Source organism: Dermatophagoides farinae, chromosome 3, assembly GCF_024713945.1.
Source record: "Dermatophagoides farinae isolate YC_2012a chromosome 3, ASM2471394v1, whole genome shotgun sequence".
Lineage (NCBI taxonomy): Eukaryota > Metazoa > Arthropoda > Arachnida > Sarcoptiformes > Pyroglyphidae > Dermatophagoides > Dermatophagoides farinae.
In genome coordinates, this window is record NC_134679.1 from 6,554,127 (window position 1) to 6,576,114 (window position 21,988).

Consider the following 21,988-nt stretch of genomic DNA (forward strand, 5'->3'; position numbering starts at 1 on the left):
CTTTAATGGGTCAAAGTCAAAACTCTGAATAGAAATCGAACACAAGGGGTTGTTTTTTTTCTATGAATTCGAAAACTTTGTTTTTTTTTATTGAAAACATTGAAAAAAATGTTTAAATTTTTTTTTACTGGGAGAAAAATTGATTTATTGATTGATTGATAAATGATAATTATACAATAAATTTTGTTTCACAATCATGTAATCATTTTGTTTTTTTTTCTCTTTTACTGTTTTTGTTGTTTATGTGTGTGGGGCAGTTAGTTTGTATATAATAATATATATGGGGTGTTTAAGATTGTTTATGTTTGTTGTGTGTGACGATACGATATTCTGTAAAGAATTATATTTATTAATTCAGTTTTCGATGCCATCATTTCAGCTTTCAGGCTTGAAAATCTTTTAAATTATCCGGAAGTGTTGCTTTTGGATGTTTATTTTCAAAATGTTGTTTATATGTCTTTAAATCGGGCATTTGAGACTAAAATAACAAAAAAATGGAATTGATTAACAAGACAAAAATTGGAAATAATCATCACTTTACCATACAAACAGAACATTTATGAATCAAAGCAGCTTGTGCAGCAGCTTTTTGATCATGTCCTTGTTGTCGTTTTAATTCGGCTGCTTTTTTCTGATTTCGTTGTTGTGATTGAAGTTTTTGTTGTCCACGTGCCATGATTTGTTTTGTTTGTTTGTTTGTTTAGATATGAATAGATTGATTGAATAGTTCTGTGTGTGTGTGTGTGTGAAAAAAAGAAGAAGAAAAGTTTGTACAATTCTTGACGTGCAAGAAATCTTCAAATCAAAACAAAACAAAACGATCAATATTTTTGATGACGACGAATGTTGTGGATGAGCCCTATACTATTATAACTAAATGATTCGAATTTCGAAAGAGAAATGAGATGAGGTATGAAAAATGTTTGAAATTCAGAAATGATGAGAAAAGATCCAAACATACAAAAAAACGATTTAATAAAACACTGGAACCTATTGCCAAACCAAACCACAACACGACACAACATATGCATCAATGCATTTCGCGTTTTTTTATGCAACAATCATACACACACACTCACTACATAATTTGTTCACATATGAGAGAAACAAGCTAATCGTCGTCTGTATCGACCGTATGTGGTCCCAAAATGTGTGTGTGTGTGTGGAATGGATACCAAAATGAACAAAATAGCTGAAAACTGGACAATGACTTTTTCGATATAAAAAAAAGAGGATAGTCGAACACACACATCATTATCATCATTTCGATGATAAAAAAAAAATAATGAAATTCGATGATAAAAATAAATTCTATTTTTAGCTTTTTTTCTGGTGTTTGTTTTTCGTTGGCAGGGTTTGAAATAAATTGAACAAAGAAACGGAAAAAAAGTCAAGGAAATCCGGTTGAGATTTCTCTTTCTCATTCACTAATCACTAATTGTTTTATTTATGTTTTTTGGTTTGGATCAAAGGTGATTTCCAATATCCAAAAATGGAATATGATAAGGTTGAATTTTGTTTTCAATTTTAACTGCAATGACCAACAATAGATGGCGGTAACTGGATCATTGAAAATTTAAAAAAAAATTAAAAATCCCAAATCTGATGCAACCAGCTGATTGTTTTTTTTTTTTTTGATACTTTTCGTCTCTTTTTTCAGACTGAATTGAATCTTTGATATTTAACATTTGGCGGTTCGGAAAACAAACACAAACATCATCTAAAGTGTTTAATTGATGATGTGACATTTATATTGATGTGTTTAGAGAAGAAGAAAAAACAAAAAAAAGACCTTGAAATACGTTGCAATCATCAAATGAAATCAATAAATAAATCTAAACGTATACGTTTACATCAAATCGAAACACAATCATCAAACGTTTTTAGTTAATCTCCAAATTATCATCATTCATTTAGATTGAATCTAAATGGTGAACAAAATCTTTATCGATTTTTTCCAATCATAAAAGGCACACTTCTTTGTGTGTAATATTGAACCGAAAACGAAATCATACGATTTACTTTATCCAATCATTTAAACGAGATATCAATTTGATTGATTGATGATTCACAAACAAAACTGATTCAGCAGGTTTCATCATCATTGTTATCATCATCATCATTATTGCCCATCACAACCGATAAATGAACATTTTTCAAGTTATCATCCTGTATTGATAATACACGAATTTCCGGCTATTTTATTTTCTGTGACATGTTTAGTGTATTCATATTGTAAAATTTTCATCATTCATTCACTCATTCATTCATATTGATTGACGTTGTTTAATTTGAAAACGAATCGAATCGAATTTTCAATAATAATAATTTTATTTAAAAATAAAAACAACGCCCAAAATCGATATTGTGGACGACAATATACCAAATACGCAATAAATCAACTTTTGGTGACAAAAAAAAAAACTTTTAAATCTTTGACAAATGATGATGACGATGATGATGATAAAAATATCATAAATGTCAACATTGATTTGAAATAGCCGATAATTTTTTTTTGTTGATTTAGTATTTGTTCAACAAGAGATTTTTTTGTTGTTGTTCTTGTTGTGATTAGATTTTTTTTCAAACTTTAATTTCAATCATCATTCGAACGACGACACGAAACGACCAAACAAAAAAAAAACAATCGCAATTTAGTGGTATTCTAACAACAACAACAAAAAACATCTAACAGTGCTGAGCAGAAAAAGAATAAAAATGGATTCCGATTTTAATAGTTCGAATGACAAGAAAAAAATCACACGTGTTTGGTGTGATGGATGGTGAGTGTGATTTGTATGTTTCGATGAATTTTTGAAATCTAATTTTTTTTCATAAACATTTAGCTATGATATGGTACATTTTGGCCATGCAAATCAATTACGACAAGCTAAAGCGATGGGCGATCGTCTGGTCGTTGGTATTCATTCGGATGCTGAAATCACCAGACATAAAGGTCCACCGGTTTTCAATGAACAAGAACGTTATAAAATGATACTTGCAATTAAATGGGTGGATGAAGTTGTCGAAAATGCGCCATACATTACATCGTTGGAAACATTAGATAAATATAAATGTGATTTTTGTGTTCATGGTAATGACATCACCGTGGATGAAAATGGTCTCGATACATATCGTTATGTAAAAACGGCTGGCCGTTATCGTGAATGTCAACGTACTGAAGGTGTGTCCACGACGGATATTGTTGGCAGAATGTTATTGATGACTAAAACACATCATCAAATTGATTCAATGGATGATAATGATCTCGTTAAACAATCAAAACAAACATCAGAACATGTTGAACATATTCGTCGTGATTCAACGACACATAGTCCATATACGGGTATTTCACATTTTTTACCCACAACGAAAAAAATTATTCAATTTGCCGATGGAAAAGATCCAAATCCTGGCGATAAAATTATCTATGTGGATGGTTCGTTTGATTTGTTTCGTAAGTTTTCTTTGTGTGTGTGTGTTTCTTCTTTCTCATATTTTATCACCAAACCAAAACAAAAAACAGATGTTGGTCATTTGGATTTCCTTGAAAAAGCTCGATCTCATGGAGATTTTCTTATCGTTGGATTACATTCTGATTCTGTTGTTAATCGAACACAGGGCAGTAATTATCCAATAATGAATCTTCATGAACGTGTTTTATCCGTTTTAGCTTGTAAGGTAAGTAAAGGTGAAGTGAATAAATGAATTGTAATAATAATTCTGATTTAATATGAAATTTCTTTAGTACGTAAACGAAGTTGTAATCGGTGCACCATATATAATCACCAAAGAATTATTAGATCATTTTAAAGTTGATCTTGTTTTACATGGTAAAACATCAATAATGAAAGATGATGATGGTACTGATCCATATCGTATACCGAAACAATTGAATAAATATAAACGTATAGATAGTGGAAATAAAATGTCCACATCAACAATTGTTGATCGTATCATTAAGAATGCAATGCAATATACATTAAGGAATCTGAAAAAAGAGAAAAAAGAATTGGAATTATTTCGTATGCTTTCTCATCATTCATCATCATCATCATCATCGTCGTCGTCGTCATCGTCATGTTCATCATTGAATGAAAATTCTGATGATAATAACAATAATAATGTAGATGATGAAAAAGATGGTAAAAATTGATTGACACACACACACATGTTTCACAATTTTTTTTTTAAATTTTTATTTTAAAATCCAAAAACACACAAACAATGGACATCAAATGTGTGTGTGTGTGTTGTGTGAATCATTCCATTTTATTGTTATTTTTTTTTTTATTTCTTCATTTTATCATTTTACTGAATTTTTTAAAAAAAAAATTTTCATTTTTTTTTCATGAATACTGTGTGTTTCAAATATCAAATCAAATGTGTGTGTGTGTATGGTGAATGGTGGTGAAATTATTGTTTTTTTCTCGTATTTGTTCATGTTTACTGATGTTGTTGTTGTTGTTTTTAAACATTCTCTAATGAATCAAATATGTCCATTATAATGAACATGAATGAATTGAATGGATTAACATTTAAACGTTCAGCTTGTATTGCTGACATTTTCGGTAATTTCTTATTCATAATATGATCACATTTATCTGAATCACCATTATTATCACCACAAATAACTGTAATCATATTATCGAATACACCACGTACATAATCATTTAGCAATTCACGATAATCACGTGAACATGGTCGTTCCATAATCCAATCATCAACACAGGTCATTGCTGCGGCATAATTACTATTGTATGGAAAACAAAAAATGAGAAATATTTGAAAAACCAAATGCAAAACAAACAAACGTTAAATCATTAGCGATCAATGAATACAAAACAAAAAGCTTACCAACAAACATGTTCCAATTTTTTATTACCAATTTTAGCCACAATCAATGGTTTAGATTGATTGGAGAAACCGGCTATACAACGATCATCAAAAATAAATTGATTAAGACATGGTGCAACTTTTAGGAATTGTGTCACTTTTTTCGATCTACGTTTACGACATAATGTACGTACAACATGTTTAAGTGAATAAATAAAAACATTGGCAAAATCTTGTTGACTTTTAACGCTACATTCTTTGAAATATGTTTCAACTTTTGCTGTCATATCATTGGTATCACGACAAAATGATCGTAATTGTTTATCATTCTCTGGAAATGTACGGCCATTTTCACCGAATGCCAATATTTTCGATACAGTACGATCGATATTGATTTTACGTTTTTCATTACATTGATGATGATCACCATTGGAAGCACCATTGATCGATTCAATAGTTGTTGTACTTAGAAATAAAAGAATCACTATAATTAAGAAAAATTTGGCAAACATTTTCAATCGATTCATCAGGTTATTTATTCTTGAATCAAAATTAAAAAAAAAAATCAATATATAAATTCAGTTTGAATGACTATCCATTTATATACCAATCACTGGTGGTGGTGGTGGTGGTCAATGTTGTTATCTATCAAATGGGAAAGAAAAATGTAATTTTGTTGTTGTTGCTTTCCCCATTTTGTTGTTGTTGTTGTTGTTGTCTTATCTTCAAAGCAAAACGAATCAAACATTTTAAATTTGAATCTGAAAAACGTAAGAAAGTGCAAAAAATTTTAAAAAAAAAAACAGAAAAGTAAATTCTACTTGCAATCATATGGTGATGTTGTAATGGGAAAAAAAATTATTATCATCATCGATCATCATCAATATTGATGATTCGCATCATTTTTTTTTTATCAATGCGCTCTGGTGAATCAAAAAAAAAAACTTTTTTTCCATTTAACTACCGACAATTATTGAGAAAAACAAAAATGCACAAATGAATGGATGGATGGGTAAATTAAAATTCGTTTCGCCTGTTATTGACCTTCAAATCACATGAACACAACATTATCGTCTTGCATATATATGATAAAACAAACAAACAAACAAACAAAAAAATCGTGAAAGGAAAGCGAAATTTCTAGGAAAAATTATTTTTGATAGATTGTCCGATGATTTGTATTTACCTTTCGGCCACAACATCAAGTTTGAATGAGGTGAAAGAAACAAACAAACAAACAAAACAAAACAAAACAAAACGAAATAGTATGCGTCATACAAAAATCGAACATGATGATGATGATGATGATAAGGATGTAATTTTTTGTGAAAAAAAACTATTTAAGGAAATCATGAATAATAAATTAATGACAATCAAAAAAAAAATCAATCAATTTTTCAATCAATCAATTAATTTTCATTCAATTTCGATTCATTTTATTTTTATTTTTTTTAATTCATCATTTCATTGACACCAGCAACGAACAACGACAATAAATTTTTATGTATTTTTCTTTGTATAGAATGTTTGTTTGAAATGAAATGAAAATGAAAAAAAAATACAGAAAGAAATTTTTTGCAAACAAAAAAAACCACAATGAATTTGAATGTTGTGAAAACAAAACACGAAAAAAAAAATTTGCTTGATCGATCATTGACAATTGATGATGATAATGAACAACAACAACAACAAAAAAGAAAATGTGACGCATCCAATCAACATCCGATCATAGACATTTTGGATGTATCTGTGTGTTCAGTGTGTTCAGTGTGTGTGTATGTTATTCAATGATTATGGTCTATTACAAACTAATTAGAAAAAAAAAATTACAAATTCATCAATTACAACAACTGGAAAAAAAACCACCACCATTAAATGGAAGATCAGAATAATAATTTTGAGATCAAAATTTGTTTTATTATTATTTTGTTTCATGAATTCAAACAAATATCAACAACAACAACAAGAATGAGAATGAGATAGATAGATAGAATCCAGAATAATGATAAGGAACAAGAAACACACGCAAACGCACACACATAAAAAAACACAATTTTTTTTTTGTTTTTTTTTTTTTTGGTTTGAAAAGATAAAATTTTTGTATTTTGAGATTTTGTGTTTATTATTACTGAATTATTATTATCAGATTATTGGCTAAAAAATATTTGCTTTTTTATGAATGAAAATTATTAATAATGATGGTGGTGATATAATTATTATTTTTTTTTTTGTTTCAATTTAAGACACAAGTAACAACAGAATAATTCCGTATAAATTCTGAGAGACAAAAAAAAATGATGCTGATGAGAGAGAGAGCGAGAAAAAAAATCACTATCACTTTGAAATTTATTCTTGGTTGCCCAATAATAATGATGGAATAAATAATGATGATGATGTTGATGTTGATCAATCAAGAATGCCAGAATTTCAGTCGTTTTTTTTTTGGATATACACAAACAAATTCCAACGAGAAAAATCTCATTGGAATTTATTTGTGGAACATAAATTTCTTGCAAGTTTGAATGTAGGTGTTTCGTAGAATATTTCACTCTCTTTCTCCTAATACTCAAAGTTTTTTTTTCCAATGAAATTCTAATGTTTTGATGTTCGAATATATTTTCATCTATAATAATCAATAATAATTGCACAGTCTTGTGTGTAAGTGTTTGTGTACGAGTTGTACGAGCCTGTTATTTGTACAAAAAAACATTTGGATTTTTTTTTGCATTTCGAAAATCATCTAATGTGTTTGTTTATAATTGATAATAATGACGTCAATGATGACTGAAATGTGTTTTTGGATGATGTGTGTCATGTTTTATGTATGCTAAATAAAAACAAAAACAAAAACAAAAGCACGAACACACACACATACACACACGAAAAAATGATGCTTTAAATTATCTGATGAAACGGTGGTAATTTTTTTTTTTTTTGGTTGGTAGGTGGTTTTTTTCTTAATAAGAAGAAGTAAACAAATACACACACGTACACACACAAAAACAGAAAAAAAGGCAGCCAAATACAATCGTCGAGTGAATATCATCATCATCATTAACCAGCAGCAAAAGTATTGAAAATTTATTATCAAATTAAATAACGTGTGTTTTGTGATTGGATTGAGATTTCTTTTTTTTCAACAAACAAACAATGAATGAATCAATGAATATCAAGGAATGTTGATGATGATGATGATGATGATGATGATGATGGATGATGATGATGGATGATAATGAATGAATGAATGAATGGCGCGACACACAACCAGATTGTCGTTTTATCTCGAACGATTGATGATTCAAACGACAATTTTTTTTCAAAACAATAACAACAACAAATTTTCTTTGATGATAATGATAATCTGGCGATGATGATGATGGGTAAATTTTCTATTTAAGCAATTTTTGTGCCCTTTCATTTGCTCCTTGTATACGCATTTTATTTGAATCCGCTTTCTGATTAATACGATCTAATTGGGCATTTTGTGATGAAATTTCACTACCCATATCGATGGCCATATTTCTTAGATTACCGATCATTGTTGTTACTTGGCCCATATTTTCTTCCATTTCATCTTCACGTGCATCTTTAGTTATCCTTGCTATATATGATGTGGTCATCGGTCCGCCACCATTACGTTCATCAACCACACGTGTAGGCTGGCCACTAACAATTTTACCATCTTCTGATGCTTTCCATGTGCTTGCATCTTCTTTAAATTCTTTTGATCTATATATATAAAATATAAAAACAAGAAAAAAATTCCATTTTCATAATTAAAAAAATGGTTTCTTGTTTTTTTGTTTTTTTAAATAGACAAAACTTACTTATTGCAAGGACATACACAGATACCGCAACATTTTTCCATGCCGGTTAAATTTTTTTCCGCTTCACGCATATCTGTATTTATTTTATCCATATCTTCTTCGATATGATCCAATTGTTCACCTTGTTCATCCAATGCCACCAATGTACGGATACCGGCTTCTTTGCTCTTTGAAAATTATCCACATTGACCACAAGAACGAAAGAAAGATAAAGAAAAAGATACAAATGATTAAAATAAACAAACAAACAAACAAACAAAAATAAAAATTACCTCTTCACAAAGAGCCAACATTCGTCGTGTTGATTCAAGTGATTCATCCGTTGCTTGATTAGCTTGCATCTGAATTGCTTCCAATTCAGTTTTCGGCTTAGCCGGAACTTGTGGATCTTCTATTTCAGCAGGCATTTTGTATTTGGTTTTGGTTTGATAATAATATATTAAATTTTATAATAATAGTGATGGGCACTTGAAATGAAAAAAAATGATGTGAACTGATGGATTTTGTTTTGTTTGTGATTTCAATTTTTTGCTTTCTTTTTTGTTTGTTTGTCTGTTTGAGGGTGAATGATCATCATTTATTTATTATGGTTGTTGATTGAAAAATTCAAGATATTCAAGATTGATGATAATAAAGATATCACAAACACTGATTATTATTGAAAATGATAATGATGATTGTTTGTCGGTGGAAGATATTCAATTCTGGGGAACAGTAGCAATTAAATTGACCATCACTGAGGAAACGAAGGAGGAAAAAAAACTGAACTAAAATATCAGATGGTTGAAAACTTGAATATCAAATTCTCTGTACCTTTGTTGGTGGTACCATTTCGATTCTAAATATAACAATGGATGTGTAATTTTATTCTCATACACACACAAGACACTGATTCTGTATCGTGGAATAATGATGATGATGATCATCATCATTTTTTTTTTTTTTTGGTGAAAAAAAAGAATGAAAATACCACTACAACAAAACATCAGCCAGCACTAAATACATCTGATCATTATCATTTTTTGGTTGTTGTTGTTGTTGTTGTTGCTGGCAAAAAAAAACACTGCTAATTTTATGCTATAACAATACACATCGGTTGGTCTATATTTTTTTTTTGTTGGGAGAAAACAACTTTCACTTTGGTTTTCATAGCAAAAAAAAGAAGGAAAGAAAATGATAACCAACAAACAATTACGAGCAACGCGATTGGATTCAATCTTCTATATATATGTTTGTTCAACAGTAAAAAAAAAAATTTTTTAGTAGGCGTATCCTACACAGTTTGCTTCTTCCACTTTTTTTTTGTTTGTTTGCTTGGGAGTCGTCGTTCCAGGATCTTTTCGCATGCTCCATGCTTTTATTATTATTATTTGTGAGCATCGCCCACAACTAACACACACAAAAAAAAATTTTTTTTTTTGTAGTAGGAAGCACATCGTATAAAAAAAAAGAGAAATAGACATTTGACATTGACCAAGGTTTCTATCCATTGTAATAAATAACACCCAAGACAAACATATAACCAAAAGATAAAGAATCTAAAAGAATGCGTGACATAGAAAACAAACGAATGGGGGTGAAAAAAAATTGAAACTAGGTCTTGATTGTAATGGATAAAAAAAAATATTGTCGGTTTTGTCTACATAAATACATGTGTGTTGTGTGCAAGTACATACCGCCAAAACTATGGTCCGAATGTTTTTTTTTTTTTTTTTTTTGTTTATGGGAATTTTTTGGGTTTTTTTTTCTCTCGCTTTTCTAAATATACGTAGACGTATGTATTCATCAGAACATAATAAAATAGCAAAATCTATTTGTACAGCATAGATCATCATCAGTAAAAAAAACTAGACGATAATCGAGAATCAATATATGGAAGATTATTATATCTGGTTTATCATGCATTTACATCACAATTAGCTGGAATATATCGATGCTTTGAAAATATACAACATATGCACAGCTGTAATGGTTATTGTTTTATCTGTCAATCAATCAATCCAACTACAAACACACACACACACACACACATTGCCAAAAGGCAAATGTTTTTTTTTCAAAAATGTTATGAAGTAAAAATGAAAATCTTTCATTGAAGAAAATTTCTGTGGATTATTTTTCTGTTTTGTTTCTTGAAAAATGGACATGAAATGTGGAAAAGTATCATAAATAATTGATAAAGACGATTAGAATTGGGTCATTCATGGGTTTCTAAATTGTTTTAAACTGGACGACACATATATCTCATGTATCAGGAATAAATGATTTGATCATGGTGACGTGTTTTCACACGTATTGGTGTATTCATATTCCAATTGTTTTGTCGAACTAATTTCAATAAAAAATCGACACGATCAGTTGTTTGACTCCAACTGGGACCATAAGCAATATTTGTTGGCTTTAAAAGAACATTTTTTCTTATTTCCAAAAATTTTCTAATCCATTTAGATTCATCAATTGGATTTGTAACTGTACCATTCATGGCCAATTTGGTACGATTCATAATAGCGCCGAATGAATCACGATCATTTCCACCACCATGTTGTATGATTGTATCATAAAATGAACATTTTCCTAACGTGGTTGTTATATTCATTTTTATGGCTCCCACCATTGCTGGTCTAAAAAGAACGAAAACAAAGAAAAAAATTAATTTCAAAACAGAAAAAAAAATTTTTTTTGATTCCACTTTACACATACATACATGTAATACAATTGATCATTAACATAATCTTGAAATTGTCGAAATAATTCATCATCGGATGTTTGTTTCCATGCTTCACAATAACCTTGTAATGAATTAGTATCATCATCATGTGAGTGGCGATTTTTCATTAATATCGGTATAAATCTTGCCAATGGATTATTTGGTTTATATGCTGTATATCTGGTGATCACATCTAATGCATCACCACAACCGGTGCAAAAACCCGAACGGCCAGATGTAAAACCACGACCATCATAAATATTTTCACAATAATTATATTGTAATTCGGTTGTATCATTTTCAAATATCGATGTATATTGTTCACAACGACGTTTTTGTATAGCAGTCATTTCGGCCATAATATTTGAAATGAGAAACAAAAACGCAAATGTTGTTGAAAATTTCATTGTTTTCTTTTTCCACTGAAACCAGAAACATTATAATGGCGGAATGATTTTGAATTAAAATTCGTTTTTCATGCTTTCTAATAATGGATAGATATAGACATCTTTGTTTCGATTATCAATATTATTATCGAGCCATGATAATTGTGAGTGATTGATTAATGAAAAGGTGAAACGAGATGTACCCGATTCCGGCACATTTTTTTTCATCCACTTTGAAAATATATTGGTGATTTTTTTTTATTTTATCAAATCTTAAAAAAATATTGATTGTGATTAGCATTCGAATAAAATCAGTATAGTCGGATACTGCCCTCTATGGACAGTATTGTTTATTATTTTAAAAACTATCGATTGTATCGCGATAAATATACACATCAAACACTTTACATTATACCAGTGATTCTCAACCTTTTTTTTGCTGCGGCACACATTTTACGATTTCAAAATTTGGCGGCACACAAAGAAAAAGCACTGCGTAAAATAGATTATGATAATGATTTTAAATGTGCTAAATAAAATAATATATAATATGTACTACAAAAATAACAGTATGTAGTGTATTTGTTGTTAATTCGTTTATTCCAGTTCAGAATCGAGAAAATGACAAATCCAACCTAACACGATCAGTTCAGAATTCAAAATTATCGTGAAAATGACAAGTCCAAACTAACACGACCAGTTGAATTGAAAAATTCACAATCGATACCAAAAGGCAAATCCGATAACACAACCAGTTCACAATCGAGAAAATGACAAGTAACACGATCAGTTAGAATTCAAAAGAGAAAAAAATGGCAAATCCAAATAACACGATTATCAGAATCGAGTAACAAATCTTAACCTAAAATCAGTTCAGAACAAGAAAATAACAAATCAAACCTAACACGATCAGTTGAATCGAGAAATAACAAATCCAACCTAAGACGACCAGTTCAGAATTCAAAATTGAAAAAAAATTAACACCACGTTCAGAATCAAGAAAATAACAAATCCAACCTAACACGAGCAGTTCGAATTTTAGTTATTGAAATACCAGAATTGGTTGGAAAACCTGACGAGAAAATGACAAGTCAAACTTAACACGATCAGTTCAGAATTCAAAATCAAAAAAATGGCAAATCCAAACTAACACGACTAGTTCAGAATTTTCCAATCGTTCAGATGGTTAAATTAAATGAAGAAAATCCGACCTAACAAACCATTTATCGAAAAAATGACAAGTACTTAACACGATCAGTTCAGAATTCAATGTAAAAAAATGGCAAATCCAAACTCACGACTAGTTCAGAATTAACAAATCCAACCTAACACGATCAGTTCAGAATCGAGAAAATAACAAATCCAACCTAAGACGACCAGTTCAGAATTCAAATTCAAAATAAAAAAAATAACAAGTCAAACTGAAGTTCAGAATTCAAAATCAAAAAAATAACAAATCCAACCTAACACGAGCAGTTAACATTCAACTAACACGATCAGTTCACAATCGAGAAAATAACAAATCCAACCTAACACGACCAGTTCAGAATTCAAAATCAAAAAAATGGCAAATCCAAACTAACACGACTAGTTCAGAATCAAGAAAAATCTATTTCAGAATTATATCAACATATCGTTGCTGTTCATCCGAATTAACACAACCAGTTGTCGACAACAAAAACAGAATCGAGAAAATAACAAATCCAACCTAACACGATCTCAGAATCGAGAAAATAACAAATCCAACCTAAGACGACCAGTTCAGAATTCAAAATGGAGAAAATAACAAGTCAAACTTAACACGTTCAGTTCAGAATTCAAAATCAAAAAAATGGCAAATCCAAACTAACACGACTAGTTCAGAATGAGAAAATAACAAATCCAACCTAACACGAGTTCAAATTTGTTATTGGAAGTTACCAATTGGTTGGTTAACACTATATCCAGACTCAATCGCTGAAAATAACAAATCCAACCTAACACGATCAGTTCAGAATTCAAAATCAAAAAACGAAGAAAATAACAAATCCAACCTAACACGACCAGTTCACAATTCAAGAATCAGTTCAGAATTCAAAATAATGGCAAATCCAAACTAACACGACTAGTTCAGAATCGAGAAAATAACAAATCCAACCTAACACGATCAAAATTCAAAATTCAAAATAAAAAAAATAACAAGTCAAACTTAACACGACCAGTTCAGAATTCAAAATCAAAAAAATAACAAATCCAACCTAACACGAGCAGTTCAGAATTCAAAATACAGAATCGAGAAAATAACAAATCCAACCTAACACGATCAGTTCAGAATCGAGAAAATAACAAATCCAACCTAAGACGACCAGTTCAGAATTCAAAATTCAAAATAAAAAAAATAACAAGTCAAACTTAACACGACCAGTTCAGAATTCAAAATCAAAAAAATAACAAATCCAACCTAACACGAGCAGTTCAGAATTCAAAATACAGAATCGAGAAAATAACAAATCCAACCTAACACGATCAGTTCAGAATCGAGAAAATAACAAATCCAACCTAAAACGACCAGTTCAGAATTCAAAATCAAAAAAATGGCAAATCCAAACTAACACGACTAGTTCAGAATCGAGAAAATAACAAATCCAACCTAACACGAGCAGTTCATATGGTTAGTTATTGGAATTAGTTACCAGAATTGGTTGGTTTCTATACCGTTTTTTAGATTCATTAAAAATTATTTTCAATGATGAATTGTGTTTTCCAAGATTCAGAGTTAAATAATGTTTGTTACATTTAATTAATTCGATATGTATCGGATGTTCTGCCATTGAAGATGAACTGGTCGTTTTAGTTTGGACTTGTTATTTTTTCGATTCTGAACTGGTTGTGTTAGGTCGGATTTGCCTTTTTCTCGATTGTGAATTTTGAATTCTGAACTGGTTGTGTTAGTTTGGACTTACCATTTTTTCCATTTTGAATTTTGAATTCTGAACTGGTTGTGTTAGTTTGGATTTGCCATTTTCTCGATTGTGAATTTTGAATTCTGAACTGATCGTGTTAGTTTGGATTTGTAATTTTCTCGATTCTGAACTGGTCGTGTTAGGTTGGATTTGTTATTTTCTTGATTTTGTACTGATCGTGTTAGGTCGGATTTGCCTTTTTCTCGATTGTGAATTTTGAATTCTGAACTGGTCGTGTTAGTTTGGACTTACCATTTTTTCCATTTTGAATTTTGAATTCTGAACTGGTTGTGTTAGTTTGGATTTGCCATTTTCTCGATTGTGAATTTTGAATTCTGAACTGATCGTTTTAGTTTGGATTTGTTATTTTCTCGATTCTGAACTGGACGTGTTAGGTTGGATTTGTTATTTTCTTGATTTTGTACTGATCGTGTTAGGTCGGATTTGCCTTTTTCTCGATTGTGAATTTTGAATTCTGAACTGATCGTGTTAGTTTGGACTTGCCATTTCTAGAATCTAGCACTTTTTGTAAAACATTGATTAATAAAAAATTGTTTAAAGAAGAATTGCTTTTATTTGTTTGTTTAATTATACTTATTTTTCCTATGTTGGTTCCACTACAAACAATTCGCACAACTATTAATAGATATTTGACTAATCGAAGTACATGTTTAGGATTCAGGATTACCATAATATTCAAATGTATCAAAACAAAAAATATTTTCATTTTATTAAATCTAAAATTTGGCGGCACAATCTTAGAATTTCGCGGCACACAAAAGTGCCGCGGCACAGTGGTTGAGAATGACTGCATTATACACTCAATAAAGTTGCGCGTTTTTTATGTGTTTATTCGTGTCTCAACAAACAAACGGTTTTATTGAGCAAATTCAAGTCCATTCTGTTTGAATCATACTGAAGAATATGTATTCACAAAATCCATCTCGTTTTAATCAAAAACAAATCACTGATGGTAAAGATGAGGCCAACAAAAATATGGATATCACAGATCGCTGTTCACAGACGATGATGATTGAAACACATCAGCAATTTGATACCAAAACGGTATCGATTTCATCACCAAATTATTCAAATGATCTCAGCCAATCACTGTTACAACAAGAAGAGAATCGTAAATTTTTAAAAGATTATGATTATCAATATCGGTGCCTTGATCTTATAGTCAAAACACTTATGGACAAGGAAGCATCAAAGCTAACTCTTCATCGCTTGACTCAAGAAGTTAAACGCGTACTTGAAGATTGCTTATTTCCATTGAATGATAATTTTTATCCATTATTTCTATTCGATAAAGATGCTAATGTTCATTTCGAATTTTTCATTTTGGATCCAGAATCACCAGTCACTATTACTAACCGATCACCATGTTCGGACATGCGAATTTTCGAACTGTCTAAATTAATCTATGCATTTGTCTATGAATATTGTCAAACTATTTCCAAATAATTTTTTCAAATCTTGATGCTTTTTTAAAACAATTAATTTTTTTGTTTTTTCACCACTTTTTTGAAATGAAAAATTCAAATTTATTGAAAAATGGAAATTTCCTGGAAATATTTGTGTTGCAGAAATGTTTCTGTAAAAGTTCGCTCACGCTGTTTTGTGTCGAACAGTGTTTTTGTTGAAATTTTTACCAATTTTCAAATTTCGATCCGATTTTTTTTTGATAATAATAAACAAAGAGAAAAAATGTCGACAACGAAAGATGAGGCCAACAAAAATATGGATATCACAGATCGCTGTTCACAGACGATGATGATTGAAACACATCAGCAATTTGATACCAAAACGGTATCGATTTCATCACCAAATTATTCAAATGATCTCAGCCAATCACTGTTACAACAAGAAGAGAATCGTAAATTTTTAAAAGATTATGATTATCAATATCGGTGCCTTGATCTTATAGTCAAAACACTTATGGACAAGGAAGCATCAAAGCTAACTCTTCATCGCTTGACTCAAGAAGTTAAACGCGTACTTGAAGATTGCTTATTTCCATTGAATGATAATTTTTATCCATTATTTCTATTCGATAAAGATGCTAATGTTCAGTTCGAATTTTTCATTTTGGATCCAGAATCACCAGTCAATATTACTAACCGATCACCATGTTCGGACTTGCGAATTTTTGAACTGTCTAAATTAATCTATGCATTTGTCTATGAATATTGTCAAACTATTTCTGAATGATAATTTTTTTTTTTAAACTTTTGTTTTGTTAATGAGCAATAAAATGAATAAAAATTTTTAAAAAGTATTTATTTGAAACTATCGATTGTATTGCGATATGTATATGTATGTAAGATATATATGTAAATACTGTTGACAAGAGACAAAAACGGCGCGTTTTTTTTCCATTTCTTTCGGTGTGTGCACATGTGTGTGTCATAAATTTTTTTTTCATTTCAAAATTTTTCATCGTTTCATTTCTTATAAATATCTATTTGTAGTGTATTTTTAGATATTTAAATAATGGAAAATTATCGAAAAAAATTACGATCAACACCATCACGTTTAGCGTATCAAAGAGCCAAATCAACAATGTGTTCAACGCCGATTGTTGAACAGATGAAAAATAAAACACCGAAAAGAAAATTGGACAAAAATAATGACATTGTGAAATCAATGCATGCCATGCGAAGAGGCGAGATCTCTTCGACAAATTGCTGCAGCCTGGAATTTCGTAATTACCGAACATTATATCAACATATCGTTGCTGTTCATCCGAATTTCTTTGTCGACAACAGTATTCCTCAGGATGAATCACCCGAAAAAAATCTAAAAACATCACGATCAACACCATCGCGTTTAGCGTATCTATCAAATCAAAGAGCCAAATCAACTGGATGTATGGAGAAAAAATCATCACCAATGTGTTCAACGCTGATTGGCAACAAACCGAAGGTAAGTCATATTGAAAAATATGCAGATATGAAACTCTAATCGAATAATTGTAAAGGATAAATTTGTTATGAAGACAATCATGGAGAAAACTCATTCGCTGAATAATAACACTATATCACTGGTAGGAAATAGCAAAAATGCGACAATTCAACATTCGAATAAACGAACAGGAATGAATCAGTCCAATCTACAACAAATCGATACTAATCAGCAGAGACATTCATTGGAAAATAATAATGATGAACTGATAATGGCTCAACATGATGCTCAAAAAACTAATACCAAAACGGTTTCATTACCGATTGATAATCATGATACAAACTTATCCAACCAACAATCATCTAATGGCAAAAAAATTTTTTATCAGCACGTGAACTGCTCTCCCCATATACAATCATCTTCAATTGAACTAATGAATGGATCATCTCAAGCATTAGTCAATTCAAATGATGCCAATTCTTCAATCGATCACATCCGGTCCATGTTACGAAATCATGAAATTGGTCAAATATATAAAAATTATGATTTTCAATATAATTGCATTGATTCTTTAGTTAAAACACTGAAGGATAAGGAAAGTTCAACAAGAGCTCTTGTTCTTTTAACGAAGAAAGTTAAAAGCGTATTTAAAGATTGTTTACTTCCGTTAAATGATAAATTTCATCCATTATTTTTATTCGATAAGGATGTTAATGTATATTTCGAATTTACCATCAATGATCCGAAATCATTATTCGATATTAATGAACGATTATCATGTTCGGACTGGCGAATTCTTCGACATTCCAAATTAATCTATGCATTTGTCTATGAATATTGTCAAACTATTTCCAAATAATTTTTTCAAATCTTGATGCTTTTTTAAAACAACTAATTTTTTTTGTTTTTTCACCACTTTTTTGAAATAAAAAATTCAAATTTATTGAAAAATCAACCACCGTAAGAATTGGGAAAATGCCACCTCCCTAGTTGGTCAATCTTTTGTTGATCAATTTGATTGTTGTTAAGTTTCTGCCAAAAAAAAACATGGCCATGTGTCATGGACTTATTTTATGGCCTAGGATAACAAACAAAATTTTTCGCTCGATCACCACTTTCGATCAAGGACGATGATAAGGTGACTTTTGCTACCATGAACCTGTAGGGATTATCATACGAGTAACGATATGACCACATGAACCTGACTGTGTTAATACACGTAAACATTCTATTTAATCTTTTTACTACATTAACCTGACCCTGGATATACGCATGGATTTTCTGGCAGATAGCTGTTTATCAACAAGTGTCATATTCAAGTCATATAAAAAGCCATGCCAAACAAGCACTCGATATCATTTTTTGCTGGCTGGTCGTTATTATTCACCATCATCATTATCATCAACATTTTATTATTTTGCAACACAATTTTTTAGATATGACCAAGAGCGATCAAATCGCGTCGTTGCGACACCATTTACAGAATTTGTTCGTATTGATCGACTCCGGAAATGATTTGAAATTCATCCAGAACTACGAAAAATATGTTGACAAACTCGTCAAATTCATGAAGGTGTATAGATCTTACGCAACGAAACTCGACATGTTCGACGCCGTGCAAAAAAAGGTGGAAGCTTTGATCAACTCACCAGAAATTTCGTCATTGATCAAAGAATCATTGAGACCCAAATTTGATCGTGCAAATGAACTTGCTGCTGGTTTTTCAGAGGTAAATGCTTCAAGTTTTAATTATTTGTCCCTCTTTATAATTTTTCTTACTTAGTTAATACCGAAAAGAACATTGGACAAGAATAATGCCATTGTTAAATCAATGCATGCAATCCGAAGAGGCGAGATCTCTGCTGTTCATCCGAATTTCTATGTCGACGACAGTATTAGTCAGGATGAATCATCCGAAAAAAATCTAAGAACATTACGATCAACACCATCACGTTTAGCGTATCAATCAAATAAAAGAGCCGAATCCACTGAATGTATGGAGAAAAAATCATCACCAATGTGTTCAACGATTGGCGTTGATAATGACGAAACAAACTTATCCAAGCAACGATCATCTAATGGCGAAAAAATAAATGGAACAAAAATTTTTGATCATAACGTAAACTGTTCGCCACAGCAACAATCATCTTCAATTGAATCAATGAATAAATCATCTCAAGCATTGGCCGATTCAAATGATGACAATTCTTCAGTCGATCTCAGCCGGTCACTGTTACAACAAGAAGAGAATCGTAAAATTTTGAAAGATTATGATTATCAATATCGACGCCTCGACCTTATAGTCAAAACACTTATGGATAAGAAAGCATCAAAGCTAACTCTTCATCGCTTGACGCAAGAAGTTAAACGCGTATTTGAAGATTGGTTATTTCCATTGAATGATAATTTTTATCCATTATTTCTATTCGATAAAGATGCTAATGTTCATTTCGAATTTTTCATTTTGGATCCAGAATCACCAGTCACTATTACTAACCGATCACCATGTTCGGACATGCGAATTTTCGAACTGTCTAAATTAATCTATGCATTTGTCTATGAATATTGTCAAACTATTTCCAAATAATTTTTTCAAATCTTGATACTTTTTTAAAACAATTAATTTTTTTGTTTTTTCACCACTTTTTTGAAATAAAAAATTCAAATTTATTGAAAAATGGAAATTTCCTGGAAATATTTGTGTTGCAGAAATGTTTCTGTAAAAGTTCGCTCACGCTGTTTTGTGTCGAACAGTGTTTTTGTTGAAATTTTTACCAATTTTCAAATTTCGATCCAATTTTTTTTTGATAATAATAAACAAAGAGAAAAAATGTCGACAACGAAAAAGGCGAATCCGACAATGCCGGATGATCTTTCCAATGTAGAATTTGAAACCAGTGAAGATATCGAAGTGATTTCGAGTTTTGATTCAATGAATCTGAATGAAGATTTATTGCGTGGAATTTATGCATACGGTTTTGAGAAACCATCAGCAATCCAACAACGTGCTATTCGACCGATAATCAAAGGCCGTGATGTGATTGCACAGGCACAGTCTGGTACTGGTAAAACGGCTACATTCAGTATTGGTGTACTGCAATCGATTGACATACAAACACGTGAAACGCAAGCATTAATTCTCAGTCCAACACGAGAGCTTGCATTGCAAATTCAGAAAGTTATTCTGGCGTTGGGTGAATTCATGAATGTACAATGTCATGCTTGTATCGGTGGACGAACTTTGGGTGAAGATATTCGAAAATTGGATTACGGCCAACATGTTGTTGCAGGAACACCGGGTCGAGTGTTTGATATGATTCGACGACGTAATCTTCGAACTAGATCAATCAAATTATTGGTATTGGACGAAGCTGACGAAATGCTCAACAAAGGATTCAAAGAACAAATCTATGATGTATATCGTTTTCTTCCGCCATACACACAGGTTGTATTACTATCGGCTACATTGCCACATGAAATCCTTGAAATTACATCGAAATTTATGACCGATCCGATTCGTATCCTGGTCAAACGTGATGAATTAACGTTGGAAGGTATAAAACAATTTTTCGTTGCAGTCGAACATGAAGAATGGAAATTCGATACATTATGCGATCTATATGATACGTTGACCATAACACAGGCAGTCATTTTTTGTAACACTAAACGTAAGGTCGATTGGTTGACCGAAAAGATGAAGGAAGCAAATTTTACCGTATCATCTATGCATGGTGATATGCCACAAAAAGAACGTGATTCAATTATGAAAGAATTTCGTCAAGGCAAAAGTCGTGTATTGATAACCACTGATGTATGGGCACGAGGTATCGATGTACAACAAGTATCATTAGTAATCAATTATGATTTGCCAAATAATCGTGAATTATACATTCATCGTATTGGTCGATCTGGTCGTTTCGGACGAAAAGGTGTGGCCATCAATTTTGTCAAATCAGATGATATCCGTATTTTACGTGATATTGAACAATATTATTCCACACAAATCGATGAAATGCCAATGAATGTAGCGGATTTAATTTGAATATATATAAACAAACAATCAAACAATAATAATGATCCATTATTATATATTATAATTTCAATATTTTTTTTTGTTTCATTTCATTTCATTAATTTTCATCATTAATAATTGAAAATCATTTTTTTCCAAAAAATTTTTACAAATTAAAATAAACGATTTTTTTTGTTTGCTTGTCTAATTTTAACCCTATAGAAAGGTAATCATATCGATATTGCGGTAAAGGGAACCTACATAAATTTTACGTAGTTGATATTTGTAACTTATTTCGGCTATAAAAATTAGTTATTATCTGATTAATTTCCATTAATAATTTCATTATCATCTTTCATCAGTTATCATTA

The 21,988-nt window shown here is 30.7% G+C and overlaps 6 protein-coding genes across 8 annotated transcripts; 2 read left to right on the forward strand and 4 right to left on the reverse strand.

Moving 5' to 3' along the window:
* Nucleotides 1-117: 117 nt before the first annotated feature.
* On the reverse strand, nt 118-1,090 carry LOC124495157 (zinc finger protein 706). The gene is made up of 2 exons (XM_047058494.2): nt 542-1,090; nt 118-478 (listed from the first exon to the last, which is right to left on the reverse strand). The coding sequence occupies exons 1-2, from the start codon at nt 674-676 to the stop codon at nt 383-385; spliced, it is 231 nt and encodes a 76-aa protein (XP_046914450.1). The 5' UTR covers nt 677-1,090; the 3' UTR covers nt 118-382.
* A 527-nt stretch (nt 1,091-1,617) lies between these two features.
* Nucleotides 1,618-4,360, forward strand: Pect (phosphoethanolamine cytidylyltransferase). The gene is made up of 4 exons (XM_075729467.1): nt 1,618-2,783; nt 2,847-3,457; nt 3,527-3,681; nt 3,749-4,360. Exons 1-4 carry the CDS (start codon nt 2,719-2,721, stop codon nt 4,154-4,156), a joined length of 1,239 nt encoding a protein of 412 aa, XP_075585582.1. The 5' UTR covers nt 1,618-2,718; the 3' UTR covers nt 4,157-4,360.
* LOC124495136 (uncharacterized) lies at nt 4,271-5,737 on the reverse strand. Its single transcript, XM_047058473.2, has 3 exons — nt 5,444-5,737; nt 4,858-5,376; nt 4,271-4,753 (listed from the first exon to the last, which is right to left on the reverse strand). The coding sequence occupies exons 2-3, from the start codon at nt 5,361-5,363 to the stop codon at nt 4,471-4,473; spliced, it is 789 nt and encodes a 262-aa protein (XP_046914429.2). The 5' UTR covers nt 5,364-5,376; nt 5,444-5,737; the 3' UTR covers nt 4,271-4,470.
* Nucleotides 5,738-6,270: 533 nt separating this feature from the next.
* LOC124495147 (synaptosomal-associated protein 25) lies at nt 6,271-9,650 on the reverse strand. 3 transcript variants are annotated; one of them, XM_075729471.1, is made up of 5 exons: nt 9,477-9,559; nt 9,311-9,425; nt 8,936-9,054; nt 8,664-8,830; nt 6,271-8,565 (listed from the first exon to the last, which is right to left on the reverse strand). In XM_075729471.1, the coding sequence occupies exons 3-5, from the start codon at nt 9,002-9,004 to the stop codon at nt 8,226-8,228; spliced, it is 576 nt and encodes a 191-aa protein (XP_075585586.1). In that variant the 5' UTR covers nt 9,005-9,054; nt 9,311-9,425; nt 9,477-9,559; the 3' UTR covers nt 6,271-8,225. The 3 variants fall into 3 exon arrangements, with proteins under 3 accessions (XP_075585586.1, XP_075585583.1, XP_075585584.1); XM_075729468.1 differs by having other exon boundaries at nt 8,936-9,399; nt 9,477-9,650; XM_075729469.1 differs by having other exon boundaries at nt 9,311-9,567.
* A 1,078-nt stretch (nt 9,651-10,728) lies between these two features.
* LOC124495138 (chitosanase) lies at nt 10,729-11,973 on the reverse strand. The gene is made up of 2 exons (XM_047058475.2): nt 11,368-11,973; nt 10,729-11,284 (listed from the first exon to the last, which is right to left on the reverse strand). Exons 1-2 carry the CDS (start codon nt 11,775-11,777, stop codon nt 10,915-10,917), a joined length of 780 nt encoding a protein of 259 aa, XP_046914431.1. The 5' UTR covers nt 11,778-11,973; the 3' UTR covers nt 10,729-10,914.
* Nucleotides 11,974-17,085: 5,112 nt separating this feature from the next.
* Nucleotides 17,086-21,811, forward strand: LOC124495121 (uncharacterized). The gene is made up of 4 exons (XM_075729634.1): nt 17,086-17,626; nt 17,682-18,204; nt 19,933-20,137; nt 20,429-21,811. Exons 1-4 carry the CDS (start codon nt 17,195-17,197, stop codon nt 21,645-21,647), a joined length of 2,379 nt encoding a protein of 792 aa, XP_075585749.1. The 5' UTR covers nt 17,086-17,194; the 3' UTR covers nt 21,648-21,811.
* Nucleotides 21,812-21,988: the final 177 nt, after the last annotated feature.

What these genes read in the sequence shown, in the direction of transcription:
- LOC124495121 (XM_075729634.1), top strand. Translation starts at nt 17,195, where the DNA reads ATGGAAAATTATCGAAAAAAATTACGATCAACACCATCACGTTTAGCG. An exon ending in AACACTGAAGGATAAGGAAA is followed by an intron (nt 18,205 to 19,932) that starts GTTCAACAAGAG and finishes TGGATAAGAAAG; the next exon opens with CATCAAAGCTAACTCTTCAT. An exon ending in GACATGCGAATTTTCGAACT is followed by an intron (nt 20,138 to 20,428) that starts GTCTAAATTAAT and finishes TAATAAACAAAG; the next exon opens with AGAAAAAATGTCGACAACGA.
- LOC124495136 (XM_047058473.2), bottom strand. Translation starts at nt 5,363, where the DNA reads ATGAATCGATTGAAAATGTTTGCCAAATTTTTCTTAATTATAGTGATT. An exon ending in AAATTGGAACATGTTTGTTG is followed by an intron (nt 4,754 to 4,857) that starts GTAAGCTTTTTG and finishes TCCATACAATAG; the next exon opens with TAATTATGCCGCAGCAATGA.
- LOC124495157 (XM_047058494.2), bottom strand. Translation starts at nt 676, where the DNA reads ATGGCACGTGGACAACAAAAACTTCAATCACAACAACGAAATCAGAAA. An exon ending in ATAAATGTTCTGTTTGTATG is followed by an intron (nt 479 to 541) that starts GTAAAGTGATGA and finishes TTGTTATTTTAG; the next exon opens with TCTCAAATGCCCGATTTAAA.
- LOC124495138 (XM_047058475.2), bottom strand. Translation starts at nt 11,777, where the DNA reads ATGAAATTTTCAACAACATTTGCGTTTTTGTTTCTCATTTCAAATATT. An exon ending in AATGATCAATTGTATTACAT is followed by an intron (nt 11,285 to 11,367) that starts GTATGTATGTGT and finishes CGTTCTTTTTAG; the next exon opens with ACCAGCAATGGTGGGAGCCA.
- LOC124495147 (XM_075729468.1), bottom strand. Translation starts at nt 9,070, where the DNA reads ATGCCTGCTGAAATAGAAGATCCACAAGTTCCGGCTAAGCCGAAAACT. An exon ending in TGTTGGCTCTTTGTGAAGAG is followed by an intron (nt 8,831 to 8,935) that starts GTAATTTTTATT and finishes TAATTTTCAAAG; the next exon opens with AGCAAAGAAGCCGGTATCCG. An exon ending in TGTGTATGTCCTTGCAATAA is followed by an intron (nt 8,566 to 8,663) that starts GTAAGTTTTGTC and finishes TTATATATATAG; the next exon opens with ATCAAAAGAATTTAAAGAAG.
- Pect (XM_075729467.1), top strand. Translation starts at nt 2,719, where the DNA reads ATGGATTCCGATTTTAATAGTTCGAATGACAAGAAAAAAATCACACGT. An exon ending in CGTGTTTGGTGTGATGGATG is followed by an intron (nt 2,784 to 2,846) that starts GTGAGTGTGATT and finishes ATAAACATTTAG; the next exon opens with CTATGATATGGTACATTTTG. An exon ending in TGGTTCGTTTGATTTGTTTC is followed by an intron (nt 3,458 to 3,526) that starts GTAAGTTTTCTT and finishes AACAAAAAACAG; the next exon opens with ATGTTGGTCATTTGGATTTC.